The sequence below is a fragment of the Otolemur garnettii genome, unplaced genomic scaffold, assembly GCF_000181295.1.
Source record: "Otolemur garnettii isolate 467f Iridium unplaced genomic scaffold, OtoGar3 scaffold00111, whole genome shotgun sequence".
Taxonomy (NCBI): domain Eukaryota; kingdom Metazoa; phylum Chordata; class Mammalia; order Primates; family Galagidae; genus Otolemur; species Otolemur garnettii.
The window spans coordinates 3,398,474-3,416,100 of NW_003852506.1; the positions used below are offsets into that span (position 1 = coordinate 3,398,474).

Genomic DNA, 17,627 nt, shown 5'->3' on the forward strand with positions numbered 1-17,627 from the left:
GTTGACCAGTGGGCTTTGTATTTATATAGGTGGGTCCTACTGCAGATACTTGTTCACGGTCACAGCAGTGAAATGGGGTTTAAACTCAGGTTCTTTGAAGAGTCGTGGCATTTTTTTACAGCATTGACTCCTTAAGTCCAGCTACTGGACGGTCTCCCTGCAGCCTTGGATTTCAGTGCACAGTTGACTATGATGTGATGTGGTTTCACACCTGTCTCAGCTGCTCACCTATTGCTAATTGAGAACAGTGATAGGTTCTTGAATTTCCTGATTGAAGCTGTTTTGTTGTTTGTTTGTTTTGGTATAGATGATGCAGAAACCATTCTTTTGAAAGCTGTTCTGCTCCAGGTCATATGTCTCTACCAGAAGGTGGTTCCCCACTTGGTCATGCAGTACAACTTTGACTTCAGCAAGCTCCTAAAAGGTGGGCTCAAGGTATTATAGAGAACTGCTACTGTTTCTGCCAGTGGGGAAGTGACATGGAGGAAATGCTGGTAAACCAGAGCAGATTCCCTGGAGCTGAGGCTCAGGAAGGCTGGTGGGCAGTTTGCTGATATGTGCGATCTGCAGCCTGATCCATTTTCTGTGGGCCAGTATTTTTTACACTCCCGGTCTTCCTTAAGCATCAGGTGAACACTAAGTAGCAGTGAGAATGCAGAAGCAGCCAGCCAGCCTGAGTGCCAGGTGACCTGCGTTAACTTAGAGGGAGCAGGGGTACAGCGTGTGTAGCAGAAACAAGAGTCCTGCAGAAGGGACATCCTGCTCATGCAGAGACAATTTAGACTCCAGTGAGGTATGTTCAAACCTGTGAAGTAACATTATGCTTGCCTGGTCATGTTTCCTTAGTGGTAACATTTTTCTAATAAAATCGACTTTTATGTTAGGCCTACAGAAATAAAAAGACTTACAAAAATATTCTTGGAATCTATTTGTGCTATTGAAATCCTTTTCAAAAGTTATTAGTACTTAAACCATTTGAAGGTAAGAAGTTCCCTCTTTGCCATGGAAATGTGAAATTGACTAGAATGTGGCCATATAACATTTAGTAGCTGTGTATTTCCCACGCAATGGAGAAACCCAGAAACCAGGCTAGAGGATGAAGACCCAGCCAGGCTGGGCTGGCTGCAGTCTCTGTCCACAGAATGCCGCTGCTGGGAAGCACAGCCTGTGCCTCGCATGAGGGGTAGCATTGGCACAAGCTTGCAATGGGGGGCAGCATGGTGGCCGCAGTGATTCAGGTGGTGTGGGGTGAGTAGCAGGGAAGGGCTCCTTTGGGCAAGTGGAATTTAGGCTTTTTGTTGAAGGATTTGGATAGATCTCAGGGCAGGGGTACAGGTCAGGAGAGGTGTGCCTGGGCTCAGCCCATGTGAAGGTGAGCACAAGACACAGGGAGTAGAACTCCCCATCCTCCCTTTTTCTTTCCAGTGTGGAGTTGTGGAATTTCTTATCTGGCCCTTCTGGCCCGGGCCCCAGGGGCTGGGCACCTGCGTCTGTGTGGTTGTTTCTCAGTTCTCCTCTTTCCACCTGTAGGTGTCATCTCTGAGCAGGGGCTTCAAGAGGAGGTGCCGCCCATTCTGCAGCACCACATGCTGAAGGTGGCCCTGGAACTGCCGGCCAGCAAATTTTTGTGGTTAAAGGCACAGGTAAGGAAGCAGAAATCTCCAGGCTTCTGCCCTTAGCACATGCACTGGGCCTGTTTCCTTCTTAGCCTGATGAATTTCTAACTGGATCAGAAATGGACAGAGCACACAATGAGAGAGGTTAATGGTTCCTAGGTTTTTATCTTGACTGTTCTACAATTTCTCATCATTTGAAAACCTTTTTAGAAGGTTTTAGAAAGATAATAGATATTCCTTCCCCTTTGTCCTCATCCTGGAATAATCTATGAGAGATGTGGGAATCTATAACCAAGTCAGGAGAAGGTGGAGGCTGGTAGAGGATTCAGAAAACACTGCTCGAGTTTCTTACTGTCTTCTTTAACAATGTCTGTTAGGACTTTTCAGAGATCATAACGTTGAATCATAAAGGAAGCTCAGGATGCAACAGATAACTCACCTGTGTGTTTAAACCCAGGATGCTGTATAACTAAGCATTGTCTAAGACTCTAAGTGTTAATCTGAGCTGGTTTTATTATTATTATTATTTTTATTTTTGAATGACTTAGATCTTATAGGAACCAATGGTATGGAGATGTATTGTTGGCACTTTTTTTTTTAGAGACAGAGTCTCACTTTGTCACCCTTGGTAGAGTGCTATGGCGTCACAGCTCACAGCAACCTCCAGCTCTTGGGCTTAGGTGATTCTTTTGCCTCAGCCTCCTGAGAAGCTGGGACTACAGGCACTCGCCACAACTCCCAGCTGTTTTTTTGTTGCAGTTTGGCCAGTGCCAGGTACAAACCCGCCACCCTCGGTATATGAGGCTGGCGCCCTACTCACTGAGCCACAGGTGCTGCCTATTGTTGGCACTTTGACATGTGACATTTCCAGAAAGGTTTGAGAATGCTGTGGCTCTGGGATCTGTTTTCTCCCCTTGGCTTTCTGTCTGAGCTCCACGGCATTGTAGTTGAGAGAACAGAGTGCCCAGGAAAGACACCGGTACTTTATGGGGCCGCTCAGTTCAAGACACCAGTACTTTATGGGGCCTCTCAGTTCACCTCGCTCAAAGACAAGGCTGGGAGTGGTGAGTATAGGATGGGACCTGGGCAGTGCTGCCCAGATCCCAGCTCACGTCCTTTACACCAAGCTGTGAGGTCACTGCCACTGACCCTAGAGAGGTGACAGGCTAGTCTTCCTGTGGGTTGGTTTCTACTCCAGCTGAACTGGGCCAGTGGGATGCTTAATGATTTAATTGGAAAGAGAGTAGAGGCCTCTTTTTTTTTTTTTTTAAAGGGACAGAGTCTCACTTTGTTACCCTCAGTAGGGTGCCAGGGCATCACAGCTCATAGCAACTTTCAGCTCTTGGGCTTAGGCAATTTCTTGCCTCAGCCTCTTGACTAGCTGGGACTACAGGTGCCCGCCACAATGCCCGGTTATTTTTTGTTGCAGTTTGGCCGGGGCTGGGGCCAGGCTTGAACCCACCACCTTAGTATATGGGGCCGGTGTCCTACTCACTGAGCCCCAGGCACCACCCAAGCAAAAGCCTCTTAATTTGAAAGAACTGGTACTAAGATACTAGTTTATGTTCTCTGCTGTCCACCTTGCACTTTTAAGATCCGTCTACTGGCTTGTCCTGATTCAATTCCAGCACTTCACTAAGTTTAGGGTCATCCTTGCCAAAAGGCTGCAGTGAAACACAGACTTGACGGAGTTTGGGTGAGGGATCTGGAGCTTGGTGTGCTTCTCTAAGTCGTGTTCTAAGACTATCCTTTGTAGAAGGATAAATTATGTATAAGCAGTCGATTATATTGGCCCCAGCGTCCTGATGAAATGTCAGCCCCGAGATCCCCCCATCGCCACCACCCACCAGCCAGCGTAGCATCTGTGTCAGGGCTCAGTACCCAGTAAACATTGAGTTACCTTCTCAGTGCCTCAGTTTCCACATATGTAAAAGGAGGTAAAGACAGTTCCCACCTCATGGGTCAGTGGAAACATTGAGTCAGTTTATGTAAGGACCCTAGAACAGTCCAGCACGGGAAGGGGGCTACCTGTGTAGTTTGGGGGTTTTGAACGAGTTTTGCTAACTCTGAGGTTCCATACATGTAAAATAACAGTGATCCTGCCAAGTCATAGTTAATACGAGATGCAGTAAAGGACCTGGCAGCATACTGGGTGTGTACTCACTTATTTGTTCAGCAAGCCTTGTTATTTGTGTAATATGTCGAATAATCATGTGTATTAAAAATATATAATGTTCAAACTCCAGGAAGGCCCAGATGCGGAGATTATTGGAGGAGAGCGATCGGTGTTTTACTTACTGATGAAAATGTTTGTGACCAGTAGTCATGTACAACTGAAGTTGTCAACGAAACTTCTAATCATGAAGGTGAGCGTTTTCTTTTTTTTTTTTTTTTTTTTTTTGAGACAGAGCCTCAAGCTGTCTCCCTGGGTAGAGTGTCATGGCTTCACAGCTCACAGCAACCTCCAACTCCTGGGCTCAAGCGAGTCTCCTGCCTCAGCCTCCCAAGTAGCTGGGACCACAGGCGCCCGCCACAATGCCTGGCTATTTTTTGGTTGCAGCCGTCATTGTTGTTTGGCAGGTCCGGGCTGGGGATTTGAACCCGCCACCTTAGGTGTACGTGGCTGGCGCCTTAGCCGGTTGAGCTATAGGCGCCGAGCCAAGGTGAGCGTTTTCTACTGGTCTCTAATTCTGAAAAGCATTTTGCATAGGCTGCCTTTATAGGAGGTGCTTAGTGAAAGAGTTGTTGAAGTCCAGAGGTATCAAGACTGTTAAAAACTTTAAAATAGGAGGTTTTATGACCATTTTAATTTACTGTCTCTTAAATTTAGCTGGACTCTAAAGAGGCAGTGTGGTGAATTAGAAGAAATATGAGCTTTGAATTTTGATTCCTAGATTTGAATCTTGGATCTGCTACTTCCAGGATTCAAATCTAGGAATCAAAATTCAAAGTTCATATTTTTGAATGAAAAAAATGCCTTCAAATTACTTAACCTCTCTGGCCTTAGTTTTCCCATGGTGAACGGGGATAATAAAACCCTAGGGTTGCAGAGAAAATTAAATGCAATAGAGTAGTAGGTCATTCCTACACATTGTAGGCTCAATAAATATTAGATCTTTGTCCCCCGGGGAGCTGTTTACCGGTGAGTGTCTCTTTCCTCATTCCCGGGCTCTGGCCTTCCACCTTTTTGCCCTCATCCATCACCCTCAGCGCAAAGGTTGTCAGTGTCAGCCTCGGCAGGAGGGAATGAAGAGTTTGTTTACTTCTCTTCTTTCTCATTTTTCCAGGGCTACATCGAGTCTTGCTGCCACAGTAGGAAATCTAATTCCTTGTTTCTGTGTGCAGCAAACATCTTGGGGTGGTGGGGGTACTACAAATCCCACATTTGCTGTTTTTAGAGTACAAGAGTTGACCTTTCTTCTTTATTTGAAGTTCTCATAATCTCGCTACACTTTAACCTTCTCACCTGAGCTGCTTGAAGAAGGACACTGTCCAAGGCTTGACTTTCACAAGTTGCCATTTTCTTACAGATGGTGTAGGTCTGAACCTGAACCTGACCCCAGCCAGACTTCTCGGTCTGTCGCTCTAGCTGGGTGGGATTGGCACTGGTGTACAGCATTCCCATGCCGTGAGGTCCCTTAGAAACCAGGTCTCCCTCTTCAGTCCCTTTGGGGGTGTCATTTAATCTTCTCTGTAGATTCAAGTCCTGCCTCCTACCACACATTCTGTTCTGGAAACTGGGTGCTTCTTGCCCAAGTTTGAGTCTTGAGGTGCCACATTGCAATGACATTATGGTGCTGGCTTGTGACTTTGGAGAATTTCATGCAGACTCAGTAGCTATGAGAGGTCGAGTCATCTTGTTTACCTGTGCCTTTGTCAAAATGCAGAAAGAAAACCAGCTTCCAAAGTAGTACCCAAATCTTCTCCCTTCTTATTATTCAGGAAATGAGGGAAGTAGACACACAGTAGTGAGACAAACGTGAGATGATACTTTACCCCACTGCTGTTCCCTGGGTCTCTGTGTGGTGCTGGGGCATCATGAAATGCTTTGGCTCCCCACAGAAAGCAGGGTCATTTGTGACTTTCCCCCCAATACCTGCTTCTTGGCAGATTCTTCAGAACACGGGGGTGTTTGAGCACACCTGGAAGGAGCTGGAGCTTTGGCTGGAGCACTTGGATTCCACCATAGAGAAGGACAAAGAGACTGTGATTCAGTTTCTGGAACGTGTAAGCACATACTTTCCCCATAAAGGAGCATGTTCAGAGATAATTGTACTCAGTTCTTGGTGTAATTGAGGCATTTTTGATGCACTAGCCCTAAAAATCTTCTCATCCTGGCTAACTTCTTAATTCTTACTGAGATTTCAGATTGTGTGAAGTAGGAATATGTAATATTACCACCTGTTGTTTAATTTCCTTTCAGGAATTTATTTTTGCATAAGGAAATAAGAGTATATTAAAAGGGGCATTAAAAGCAATGCTATATTAAAAGGAGATTTTTTAAAAATCCCACAACAAAAACTTGAAAAATAAAAAAACTCCTTGCACTAAAATTGTTCTTATTAAGAACTGAACATTTTAGCACTTTTTTTTTATTTTGACTAGTGACATTTTTGACTTTTTTTCCCTCATTTTACTTGTGACTGATTTCCACTTGGTCTTTGATGCCCAGATTTTGTTGACACTGGTGGCAAATCCCTATTCATACACAGACAAAGCATCTGACTTTGTCCAAGAAGCAAGTACCCTGCAGGCCACTGCGATGAAGCAAGACGCCGATGACGTCAGCATTCCCATCTCCCACATCGATGGTATGTGCCACTCTCCTCTGCGCAGTGTGGAGCTCTGAAGACAGAGCCACAGTGGCATGTTAGAGACAGAAGAAAGATTTTGCTCATGCCTCAGGCAAAGTGTAGATGTCTCCTTTCTTTGCATCAATGAGCCTATTGGGTGGTGCCTGTGGCTCAAAGGAGTAGGGCACCAGCCCCATATGCTGGAGGTGGCGGGTTCAAACCCAGCCCCGGCCAAAAACTGCAGGAAAAAAAAAAGACCAGCCTATTCTGGAAATGAAATCTCTTACTCTTTTCATGTAATGGGATACATGTATAGAACTTGCTTGCTGGATTGTTTTTATTCGTGGAGTATTTACCGTGTGCCAGGCATTGTTCTAAGTACTTTACAAATCATAATTTATGTAAACCTTATAAACAGCCCTAAGGAAGGAGTGTTAAGACTGTCCTTGTTTCTTAAATAGATAAGGCAGCTGAGGGACAGAGAGGTTTAGTAACTTGCTTAAGCTAACACAGCTGCTAGTAGCAAAGTCAAGTTTTGAACGCAGACATTCTGACTCTGGTTTGTGCTTTAACCTTCATATTTCTTACCTCTCAGATTTTGGCTTAGTTCCTAGGCTTCTCATGGCACTTGAGGAAACTTTAACCTGTTGCCTCCTCAGCTGAATACCCTGCATTTTGTCAAAGATCTTAAAGATTTTATAGGCAATGTCTTCATCTGTTTAGAATCAAACTGTATTAAGTGTTTCTGTCTGAGAGAAATGTCATGTTTTTTGCCTGTCCTTTTGCAAACGTGCTCTTGCCTCTCAGTGGGCTATCTGCTGTGGAATATCTCAGCTGACTCCTGTCTTTCTGTCTCAGATGTTCTCGACATGGTGGACATTCTGGTGGAGGAAAGCGAGGGCTTGGATGAGGAGATTGGATTCTTGTTAAACGAGGACATGATCCTGCTCACGTTCCCATTCAGTGCTGTGGTCCCCGCAGCCCTAGAAGCCAGGAATAAATTGCTCCTTGGGACAGAAAATGGAGCAGGTAATTGGGTATAGTCAGGGTATTTTGGCTGCATCAGGCCAGCTGGGTCGGCAGGGTGGAATTCAAAGCGTTCTGAAGTCAGTTACTGAGAACCCAAGGCAGTAGAAGTTCAAACCCACCAAATGACAGCTGCCCGACCAGCTGGGCTAGAAATGCAGGGGTATGAGTCTTGAGGCTGGCTAGGGTTTTGGGAAATTGGCCATTTGAGGGATGAATCTGAAATAATGTGTGTGTACAGCTGCATAGACACCAGCTGTAATGCTGATGATTTTTCATCAACATTTATTGTAGATATCTTGATGCTAAGGATGAATCCTTTATACTTACACAAAGAAGTAGGCATACAGATAAACCCTGTATGTGGTTTAATGAGTACAGGTCTGTTTCTTGACCTCGTTATGGTCTAGTACAGGCCTGTTGGCTCTTCTGGGTGGCTCTCCTCCAGATCCAGCTCAGGGATCCAGGCTGCTCCCATCTTGTAGCTATGCTGTCTCAACTTGTGGCTTCCAAGATCACTGTGGAAGCCACAGAGAGAGTGGACAATCAAGCAGGGGTGTCCTGGCCTAGAGTTGACTAAACCAGCTCAGTAATCCCAGTCTACCTGCCAGAGAGGCTTGTGTGCCAAGGCAGAAATGGATTGGTGGGCACCTGGCAAGTCCTGGTTCTAGGTGGCCTTTGACTTGTGGCTTATATGCCTGGGTATCCACCAGGGCGTCTGGGACCTGAAGTCTTTCCATGTGCTATCTGTTTAATAAAACAGCCTAGGACAGTCTGCAGCAGTAGCACTTACTTTCCCGTGTGGTAGGTGACTCCTCGTGGAAGTGGCGTGATCCTAGGTCTTATCTGCATTTGGGAGGAGATGGTGTTTTTGAATCACAAAGGACAGTCCCCGTAATCCTCTTCCCACCCAAATCTCAATCCTTCACAGTGGAAAGCATTATAGTGTATCTGACAGCGGTACTGATGGACCTCCTCCACACCCAGAGGGACCCCCTGGCTCTGTGTCTTCTGCTCCAGGCTTATGACAAGTTTGAGCCTCCTTACCCACGTGGCTACCCTCAGCTCTCCCGGTTTAACAGATATTACAGCCTCTGGATCCCAGTGCAAGCCCGAGAGGCCTGGGTGAGTGCAGCTGTGGCTGCGGCTGTAGTCATGGCTCCTGTGCAGGGTTTCTTCCTGGGGGTGGTAGCTGTGCAGTGGGGTAGCTGGACAGCCTGCAGGGTGATACTTCTTAACCGTCTAGTACCCCCTGCATAAGAGAGGAAGCTCGAGAGTGTTACTGCTACTGAAACACAAAGGAGTCGATGATGGAGCCACACTAATTTTCCACTGGCTCCCAAACAATGACAACTGGCTAGTCCCTGTTTCAGCTTGGGGCAGGAGGTTGCCCTTTTCTTTTGTTCTTCACTGAAGGATCTGTGCATACTTGCCTCATAGCTGCCTTCTACAGACCTTAGCATGCCCCTGGGCTTATGCTCAGCTGCCAAACCTGGCCCCTCAAGGGCCCCTGCAGGTTCCATTCTGCTAACACTGGGAATGGAAAAGGAAGAAAAAAGATTTCTTTTGGTGGGAACCCCATTCTAATGGGGTAGGCTGCAACCAAGTGCTGTGTGGGGCAAAAAATTAACTTTAGAATATGTGTTTTTGTGTATTCAGTTTTAGCTGCATTTGCAAAAGCAGCCATCTTAGGACTGCTTTGTCTTGTGACCTTGGTGGGGCAGCAACACTGATTATATATTTTCTGCTTGTTTACTGGGCATGCCAGGCCCCATACTAAGTCTGCTATGTGTATTTTAAGGCCTTCAGTCTTCACCATAACTCTTTGAGAAGTAGGTCAAAACTTTTACTGTCCTTTATACACACAGGGAAGCCAAAGTCCAGAGTGCCTCCTCTGCTCATCAATGGTGGAACCAGGATTGGGCCCGGGCAGTCTCAATCCTCCTAACAGGTGCTGCCACCTCCCTCTACACAGAGGCCAGGGTTATAGCCAGACAGTGGCTTGCTCACTTTATGTGGACCTATTAGAAGTTCCATGCTGCCCCTAGGGAGTACATGAAATGTGAGTGTTCGCTGTACATTGAACACGCCAGAGCAGTGCTTCTTACCCCTTGGGGTGTGTCAGAATTCCCCAGAGGGTGAGAGATCTACCTGGTATATCTGAGGGCGGGGCTGAGAATTTGCATTTCTCACACCATCCCCGTTGCTGCTGCGGCTGCTGGTCAGGGACCACACTTTGAGACCAGTCAGTTCCAGGGCACATTTTTTAGCCTTAGGAAGTTGAGTATTTGGAGTTATAATAAGCCAGGTTGGGTATAAAGAAGGCAGGACATTAGAAGAAATGAACAACTTCAATTTGAATCAAAAGGCTGCCAGAAATTTCCCTTTATTCTATTTATTATCTTCCTCTCCTAACCAGACATCCTATGAGGCTCTTGGGGGGAAGGTCTCCGGAAGGCAAGTTGCTCACAGAGCAAGCTTCTTTATGGGCAGATTGTGACTCCTGTCCCTGTCACATGTGGCTCCTGTGGGCAGGCTCTGTTTTCCAAGGTGTGTAGATGTCTCTCAATTGGGTGGCTTCACTCCTGTCAGCAGTAACACACTCTAGGAAAATACATGTGACTGATAGTTCAGAATTTAAATAAAATGTCAGGTGGTCCTGTGTTAGTGTGTGCTTCTTTTGAAATGTCCTCTGCATCTGTGTCACCGGCCCTTGACCATTTTCATCTGTGGTGATCTGTCTTTCTCTTCCTCCCAGCCTCTCCAGGCACCGGGCAGCTCCACACCCCCTGTTCCTCCCTCGGCCTCCTCCTTCAGCACCCTGCTGCAGGTGGCCTATGAGAACCAGACACTCCGGGACGAGCGTGTCCAGGAGCAGCTGCAGGTTGCCGTTCAGCATCTCCCCACGCACCAGGCCCTACGTGCAGTGAAGCAGCTGCTGCTCTACCTCAGGAGCACCGTGGAGAACTTCAGCCAGGTGGGTGGTGTTCCTGCAGCCCCACACGCTACCAGGGCCCCACCGCCAGAGACCGGGCCTGCTCTGAGTCAGGCCCATACCGAGGGACAGTTTCTCACGGCCCCCTGAGGCCAGCATGTAGCAGCATGGAAGCCGTTCTCTAGGCTTTAGTTGCAAACCCTGTGAGTTCCTCAGCAGCTGCAGATGGGGAGCCAGGTTCAGGGATGCAGTCGTCGGGCAGCCCCTGGTGAGGACAGACCCTTCCCTCGGTGCGCTGGGTCAGCAGCAGTCCAGGCATCCCTCTATCCTAAGTTTACTAGTTCAGTAGTTCATTACTGCGCTTCTATTCCTGATGTGGTTCACAGGTTTATAGTTTAGGTCTTGAGATGAGTCTGTCCTTGTCATTTTGGTCAAAGCAAATCTTCATATATCCAGATTTAGGACAAAAAGTCTCTTACTTGAGAAATGACTTTGAGGTGAGGGGTATTCTGTGCAGTACAAAGGCTGTGTGTAAAGGGGTAGCACCTCAGCCTGCCTCCTAAGCCCCCCTTTGCCTGATGACCCAGGACCTCAGCAGTTGCTGTTTGGTGGCCAACATCCCTTCTCAGCTCAGGACCATGTGCTCTCATCCCCACAGCTGGGCCGAATTGCCGGACCCCCCCTCCTGCACCTCTTCTTGGATCTCCTCAGGCACCTGGTTGTCCACTGTGAGCAGCTGGATGCCCAGAACCAGCAGAAATTAGAGGCTGCCCGGGCTGAATCCGACCTGTTTTTGGACATGAAGTCTGTGGCCTCACTGGAGTTGGCCAATGACCAGGTACCACTGCCTCTTCCACAGGAGGCCAGTTAGCTTTTCCCACAGAGTCATGACTGGTAGCTTTCTCTTCACCTCTGATTAAAAGCAAGTGTGTGTTCTTTGAAGAAAAATAGGGAAATGCAGAAAACTATAGCAGAGACCCTGAAAGCCATTTATAACTCCTACCCAGAGATGAGCATGGTGTCACTTGGACATTCACAGTGGTTAATTGCAGTCCGTTGTCCCTGGAGTCATGGTCTTGCATAATCTGTGATCAGTCCACCATGGGTGTGAGGAGGCGCCACGTCCCCCAAGCAGATTTGTTTAGGAGGACAAGGCTGTTAAAAAGAAACCTTTGATCTTGCTAATTGGTTTTGACCACATTTTGGCATTTCTGCACGGCCTGTCCCCTGTTGAGTGACAGGGAGCAGTTTTGCCATGCAGTCAGTGCATCCAGGCTGGATTTGTCAGGCACATGCTTGTGACACTGGACCGGACACTGACAACAGCCCAGGCCTCAGGGCGCTCACAGGTATAAATAGAGGGGAGGTCATGCCTAGTTGGAGAGTCACAGTGAGGTAACAGTTTTGCCTGGGTGTGGCTGGGATACCGAGAGGGACACTGGAACTCAGGCTTGAAGGATAGAATGGGGCAGGAAAGATGTTTTCTGTCCACGGGTAACAGTGAATTCTCACATGGTAACCACTGTCCTTCCTGCTCTGTGCCTTGGATGATGTCATTGTCTTGTTACTGCATTTCAGACGTTGGAGGAGGTACTGGTTGCCATCCTCAGACACCCCACGCTGGAGGGCTGGTTCCTGGCCCTGGAGCAGCAGGCCCTTCCTACACACTCCCTCAGTCCCATCCTTGTGAAGCTCATGGCCGCTCACTTCAGCTCAGGGGTCCTCGAGCTGCTCACAGTGAGTGCTCCAATTCTCCAGAACATTGGTCAGCTGGGCCTTCTGGCCAAGTACACAGAGGCCATCACCCAAAGTGTGTTGCAAGAGCTGAGAAGCAGGAGGGAGGGCCTGTCTGCGTCCCTGCCAAAGTCACTGCCACAGCTGGAGGCCCTGCAGAAACTGCACCCGTACATGGAAGGCAGCCAACTCCGTGAGGTCACCCTGGCCTTGCTGAGCCTGCCCGAGGCCCACCTGGTGACCCAGCAACCCACCAAGTCACCTGGGAAGAAGAGACACCTGAGCATTCTCGGGAAGAGCCTGGTGCAGCTGTTCACCAGCAGCCCCCAGGATCAGCTGCAGGGCGACGAGCTGCTGTGGTCTTCCGAGTATGTGCGAGGCCTGGCGGCTCTGCTCCCTGCACTGGCCCTGGGCGAGCTGGACACTGCCCTCCTCCACACACTGCAAGGAGACCCAATGCTGGCCCCTGCCATCAAGGTCGACCTGCTTGACTACTGCCTGGCCCGGAGGACACAAGCAGCCCTTGGGATCGCCACCCTGCTCCTTCAGCAGAGCTGGACCCACCTGCTATGGTTTGAGTGGTGGTGCCTGCAGGCTGGCTCTGGGCTCAGCCTACAGGAGGACCTAGAGGACTTCCTCCCCCTCATCCACATGTACCTCCAGTGCAGGACTCAGGGCCACTTTGCACGCCCAGCAGAAGGTAAGGGAAAGCTGATTAGGGGCAACTGGGAGTTTTACATCAGAAAGGCTGAGGAGGTGACCTTTATGTCCATGTTCTGGGGTGTGTGTGGATCATTTCCATGTCTTCTCCAACGTCTGACCCCTGTGGAGATGGGAAAGGTGGAGAGGATTTTCTTAGCAATCCTCTCACCATCCTGACCTCATGGTGTGGGGGTTCGCCCCCTGGGCCCCATCAATTCCAAGTTCCCCTGCAGGAAGTTAGGGGAGGGGTGGGCAGTAGTTGGGAGTATCTGAGGCTGTGTCTTGTGAAGCTTCAGGGCTGATGGTCCATCATTCTGTCCCACTTTTCCCTCCTTCCAAGGAAATGTTGGCAGGTTGATGTTGAGTCCAAGCAGTGTGTGTCCAGTTCTCTTTCACTATTGCTAGATTTTAGATCTGAGGTACTATTTGATAACCTCAGATTGAATTTAATTCCTTCTTACTGGTATGGGAATTTTTTTTTACTTCTATTTTTTTTTCTTTTATTTTGTGTAAGTTCATATCAGTGATGATGGCTGTCCTAAAGAGTAAGATACCACCCTGCACACAGGGGTTCTTGATAAGCCTTTCCTTGGATACCCTCCCTGACCCCAGAAGAATGAATCCCATGGGAAGCCAGAACTTTGGCATACGTAAAGAGGTGGAGGAGGAACCTGAGAGGAGATGGTTTCTAGCGTTTTCTGATTTCCATGGTGTTTGAACTGCCGATGTCAGTTTCAGGCCACCAGTGTGACATCCCCAGGGTCATAGGGTGCCACCCTTGTGTGCAATGATCTGATCCTTCCCTTGTGTCTCTGCCCTAGTGTGCTCTGCTGTAATTCCTGTCTTGAGGAAGGCCCTCTGGAGACGGCTACAGAACAGGCTTCTCAGCACAGATGATGCCCCAGAGTCTGGGCTACATCAGGAGATCTTGGCCCAGCTTGTCCCATTTGCAAGAGCCAAGGATCTCAGCGTCCTCATGGACCGCCTGCCCAGCTTGCTGCAGACTCCAGGCAGTCACAAGAGGCAAGAAGGCTCAGATTGTTTGATGCTATTCTGTCAGCTTCGCTTTTCTCTTTAGTATCTGTGGCGGAGGCAGCGTCAGTCAGCTGTGTTGTGACATCAGCAAGTAGGCAGGCAGTTCCTGTGAGAACTCTTCCTTCCAGCCATCCTGCCAGAATACATACATCTCCACAGGTCATCTCAGCCCTCAAGAGCAGTGGTTCTCAGGGGTGCTTTTCCTTGAGGGGACACTTGGCAATGTCCAGTATCTTTGATTGTCACAACTGGGGTTAGGCGGTGTTGCTTTTGGCTTCTAGAAATTGAATTATTTGGCCTAAAATATCAGTAGTACTGGAGTTGAGAAACCCTGATCTAGACAAAGTATGGACATGTATTCTTTTTCTGGTATGCTAATATTGTTTTCTTGGTTGTGGAAATTCTGGTACTTCTTTGGCATTTGAGTAAAAGTCTAAAGAAACACGTGGTTCCTGTGAATGGGTAGTGTGGGAAACAGGACTTGGGGTGTCTGTCCCTGTATGGCACTTGTGATGTTGAATTATGTGTGAAGCCAGAGGATTTAAGCTCTCAGTCTAACTCTGTGACTCCTGTCCCCTGCTACAGGTGGATTGTGGCAGACTCTGTCTCAGCAGTCCTGGAAGGGTCAGCAGAAGAGCTGTGTGTCTGGAGAAGGACCCTTTTGGAATCCTGTATAAAGTGGCTCATGGTGTCTTTCAGCAGTGTCCAGCAGGATGATGACAGTACTCACGACCGGGAGAAGGAAATGCTGCTCAGACTAGTCAAGCTGTTGGTAGGTGTTATTTCTTAGAGTTCGTGGTCAGATTTTTAAGGGAGGCTGAGTGTGGTGGCTCATTCATATAATCCAAGGTAGGAGGATTGTTTGGGTCCAAAAGTTTGACGTTGGAGTGGGCTATGATGATAACACTATATTCTAACCTGCACAACAGAACAAGACCCCGTTTGGGGAAAAACAAACAAACAAACATTTTTTTAAGGGAAAGAGACAAACCGATCAGTCATGACAGATACATTTCAAGGTAGGTGGCATGAACATGATCCTTTAGAAAATGGAGACGGTCATGTCTAGGGGCAAAGTGTCAGGTGACAGTAGCCTTAGAATTGATGAGCTATCTTTTATCAGGAATGGATGTTTGAGTTTTGCTTCTGAGGTATTATATGAGGTTTTGTTTTTTGATGAGTCTATTAATAAAGAGAATCAATTGATTTTTGAATGTTAAACCAACCTTGCATTCCTGGGATAAACCTATTTGAGTATGATGTAGCATCATTATATATTGTTGGATTTGATTTGTGATTTTTTTGTTAAGAATATTTATGTCTGTGTGCATTAAGGGGTGTTAGTTTCTAATCTTATTTTCCTACACCTTTGTCTGGTCATAGAATGAGCCTGGAAGAATTTCACTGGGTATAAAATTCTCACTTGACAGGTTTTTTTCCCCCTCCTTTAAGTATTTTAAAGATGTTTTTTCATTGTCTTCTGGGTTTGTTTCTAATCAGAAATCTGTTATTCTTATCTTTGTTATTCTATAGGTTATGTCTTTTTATCCTCTAGCTAATTTTAGGGTTTTTTTTTAAACATTTAAAGCAATTCAACGATGACTACCTTAGTGTAGTTTTCTTCAAGTTTGTTGTGTGTGGGGTTCAGTGGGCTGCTTGGTCTATGAGTTTATAGTTTCCATAAAATTTAGAAGTATTTTGTCATTACTTCCTTCTATTAAAGTGTCCTTTTTTGTATTATTCTATTTTTGCACAGAAATAATTTACATCGTAAAGGTTAACAGAAGTATGTGAGTTGTGTTAATTTCTCAATGCATGGAATAAAATTACATTGCTAGTTATAGAGTCTATGACTTTTGTTTAAACTTTGAATCTAAGACTTAAAAGTAATCCTGAGGAAGGTGACTGTAGGTAAAGATGAACAAGTGTGTGGTAAACACATTTGTAGGTCATAGACCCAGGCATTTGCTTGCTTAGTTGTTTCAAACTTGGCAATCTATACTTTCATACTTAGTTTGTGCACTGCGAGATTATGAATCCAAACATAGCAGAACTAAGAGAGGGGAAGAAGGTGTTGGAGACCTAGGGAGAGCTGAGCTACAGAGAAAGGAGTCTGGGGGCTTCAGCTGTTGACTCACAGGAGTATTCCTGTCCAGCTTCACAGTCAGCCCCTCCACCAGCCTACAGGCTTGAGATGGAGTGACAGCCTGGGCTCTTTTAGGGGTTTGCTTCTGTTCTTACCCCCTTTTCTTTTAATTGAGTTATAATTTACATAAGGAGAAATAGATATAGTTTATATACTCGTGTAGCCCACATTCCTATACATTATCCCAGAAAGTTCTTGTGCCTTTCCTTCAAAGCAACAATTTCCATCACCATTAGATTATTTTGCCTATTTTAGAACTTTGATTGTAGTCACACAGTATGTACATTTGTGTGTGTGTGGCTTATTTCAGGTCAGTGAAGTTTCCCCAGGTCATGCATGTTACGGGAATGAGTAGTTTATTACTTTTGTTGCTGAGTAGAATTCATTCCATTGTAAGGTAGTCACCCTCTCCAGCCACTCTCACAAAATTTGAAAGTAATGACTTTTGTGATTATAAGACTAAAAATCAAACGTAAACATTACAAAAAACATAAAAAAGAAAATTAAAAACCTTCCATCTCATTGAGGCTATCCCTTTGTAAATTTGTTGGGTATCCTTCCAGAGATCTTGCTACATATTGCTGCATGTGTATGTGATAAACTGATGTGTAATTTTATGTCAATAGGACCCTTTGTGCATGCTGTGTGTAACCTGGTCTTTTGTTTCATTTCCCCAATGCATGATATAAAATTTCATAATACCATATTTAGAGATAATTTCCTACAACAATGAACATGGACCTACTTTGACCTTGTTAGTGGGGGAGTGTTTGTCTTTTCTTGGGTATGTTTACTGTAACATATTTAGGTCATTGTATATTGCTAGACCTAACTTTCTAGTTTTTTGCTGTTATAAAGAATGCTGTGATGAACATTTCACATGTCTGTCTTTACACACTTGATCAACTATTTCCTGACGAATTCCTGAAAGAGGAACTGCTGGGACAGAGAGAACTCATATTTAAAACTCTGATGAATGGGAGGTGTGTCTCAGCTGAGGGGTTTAGCCACTTCCTGGATTTCCTCTGTAGTCTCTGCCCTGTGGTCTCATCTCTACCACGTGGCCAGCCTGGTGGAGCCAGCAGCTGAGCACACATCGACTTTAGTGGGTCTCTCTGGCACCAACATGGATTCTCCAGTTTCATGGACCTCTTCATGTTGTGTTGCCAGAGCCCCATGACGTGAGGACTGGGTGAAGATGTCACTCTAGTGGTTTTCATTTGCTATTGGAATCTACTGTTGAAAAAGGCTAACTGAAAATCCATTAGTGCTGCTAGGAATGTAGACAAAGGAAAAAAAATAACAGGGCAACTCAGGAGATTTCTTTTTGCCCATTTGGTGATCATAGGTGTGCTAATAAAATGTCAGAGTTATTGCCAGGAATAACGAATTTTTAAAAAAAAAAAAATCCTATGCTCTTAAGAATTGTTTAGAATACTTTGTTTTATATTTACTGAATGCCTCTGACTTTAATTCCATATTCTGCATTTTAGTTTTTGTTTTAAGATTAATCTTGAAATCCCGCTGGGTGTTGTGGTGGGTGCCTGTGGTCCCAGTTACTTGGAGAGCTGAGGCAAGAGAATCATTTAAGCCCAATAGTTTGATATTGCTGTGAGCTGTGACGCCACAGCACCCTACCC

General features: G+C 46.3%; 1 protein-coding gene across 1 annotated transcript in view; it reads left to right on the forward strand.

Moving 5' to 3' along the window:
- URB1 (URB1 ribosome biogenesis 1 homolog (S. cerevisiae)) overlaps window positions 1–17,627 on the forward strand; it is a 75,083-nt gene that overhangs the window by 30,981 nt on the left and 26,475 nt on the right. Inside the window, exons 13-24 of the mRNA XM_003797104.3 lie at window positions 308–424; window positions 1,531–1,643; window positions 3,863–3,982; window positions 5,727–5,843; window positions 6,289–6,427; window positions 7,268–7,438; window positions 8,367–8,560; window positions 10,194–10,412; window positions 11,029–11,208; window positions 11,949–12,804; window positions 13,628–13,829; window positions 14,427–14,613. Coding sequence (XP_003797152.1) covers window positions 308–424; window positions 1,531–1,643; window positions 3,863–3,982; window positions 5,727–5,843; window positions 6,289–6,427; window positions 7,268–7,438; window positions 8,367–8,560; window positions 10,194–10,412; window positions 11,029–11,208; window positions 11,949–12,804; window positions 13,628–13,829; window positions 14,427–14,613 — 2,615 coding nt within the window. The remainder of the gene's footprint in view (window positions 1–307; window positions 425–1,530; window positions 1,644–3,862; window positions 3,983–5,726; window positions 5,844–6,288; window positions 6,428–7,267; window positions 7,439–8,366; window positions 8,561–10,193; window positions 10,413–11,028; window positions 11,209–11,948; window positions 12,805–13,627; window positions 13,830–14,426; window positions 14,614–17,627) is intronic.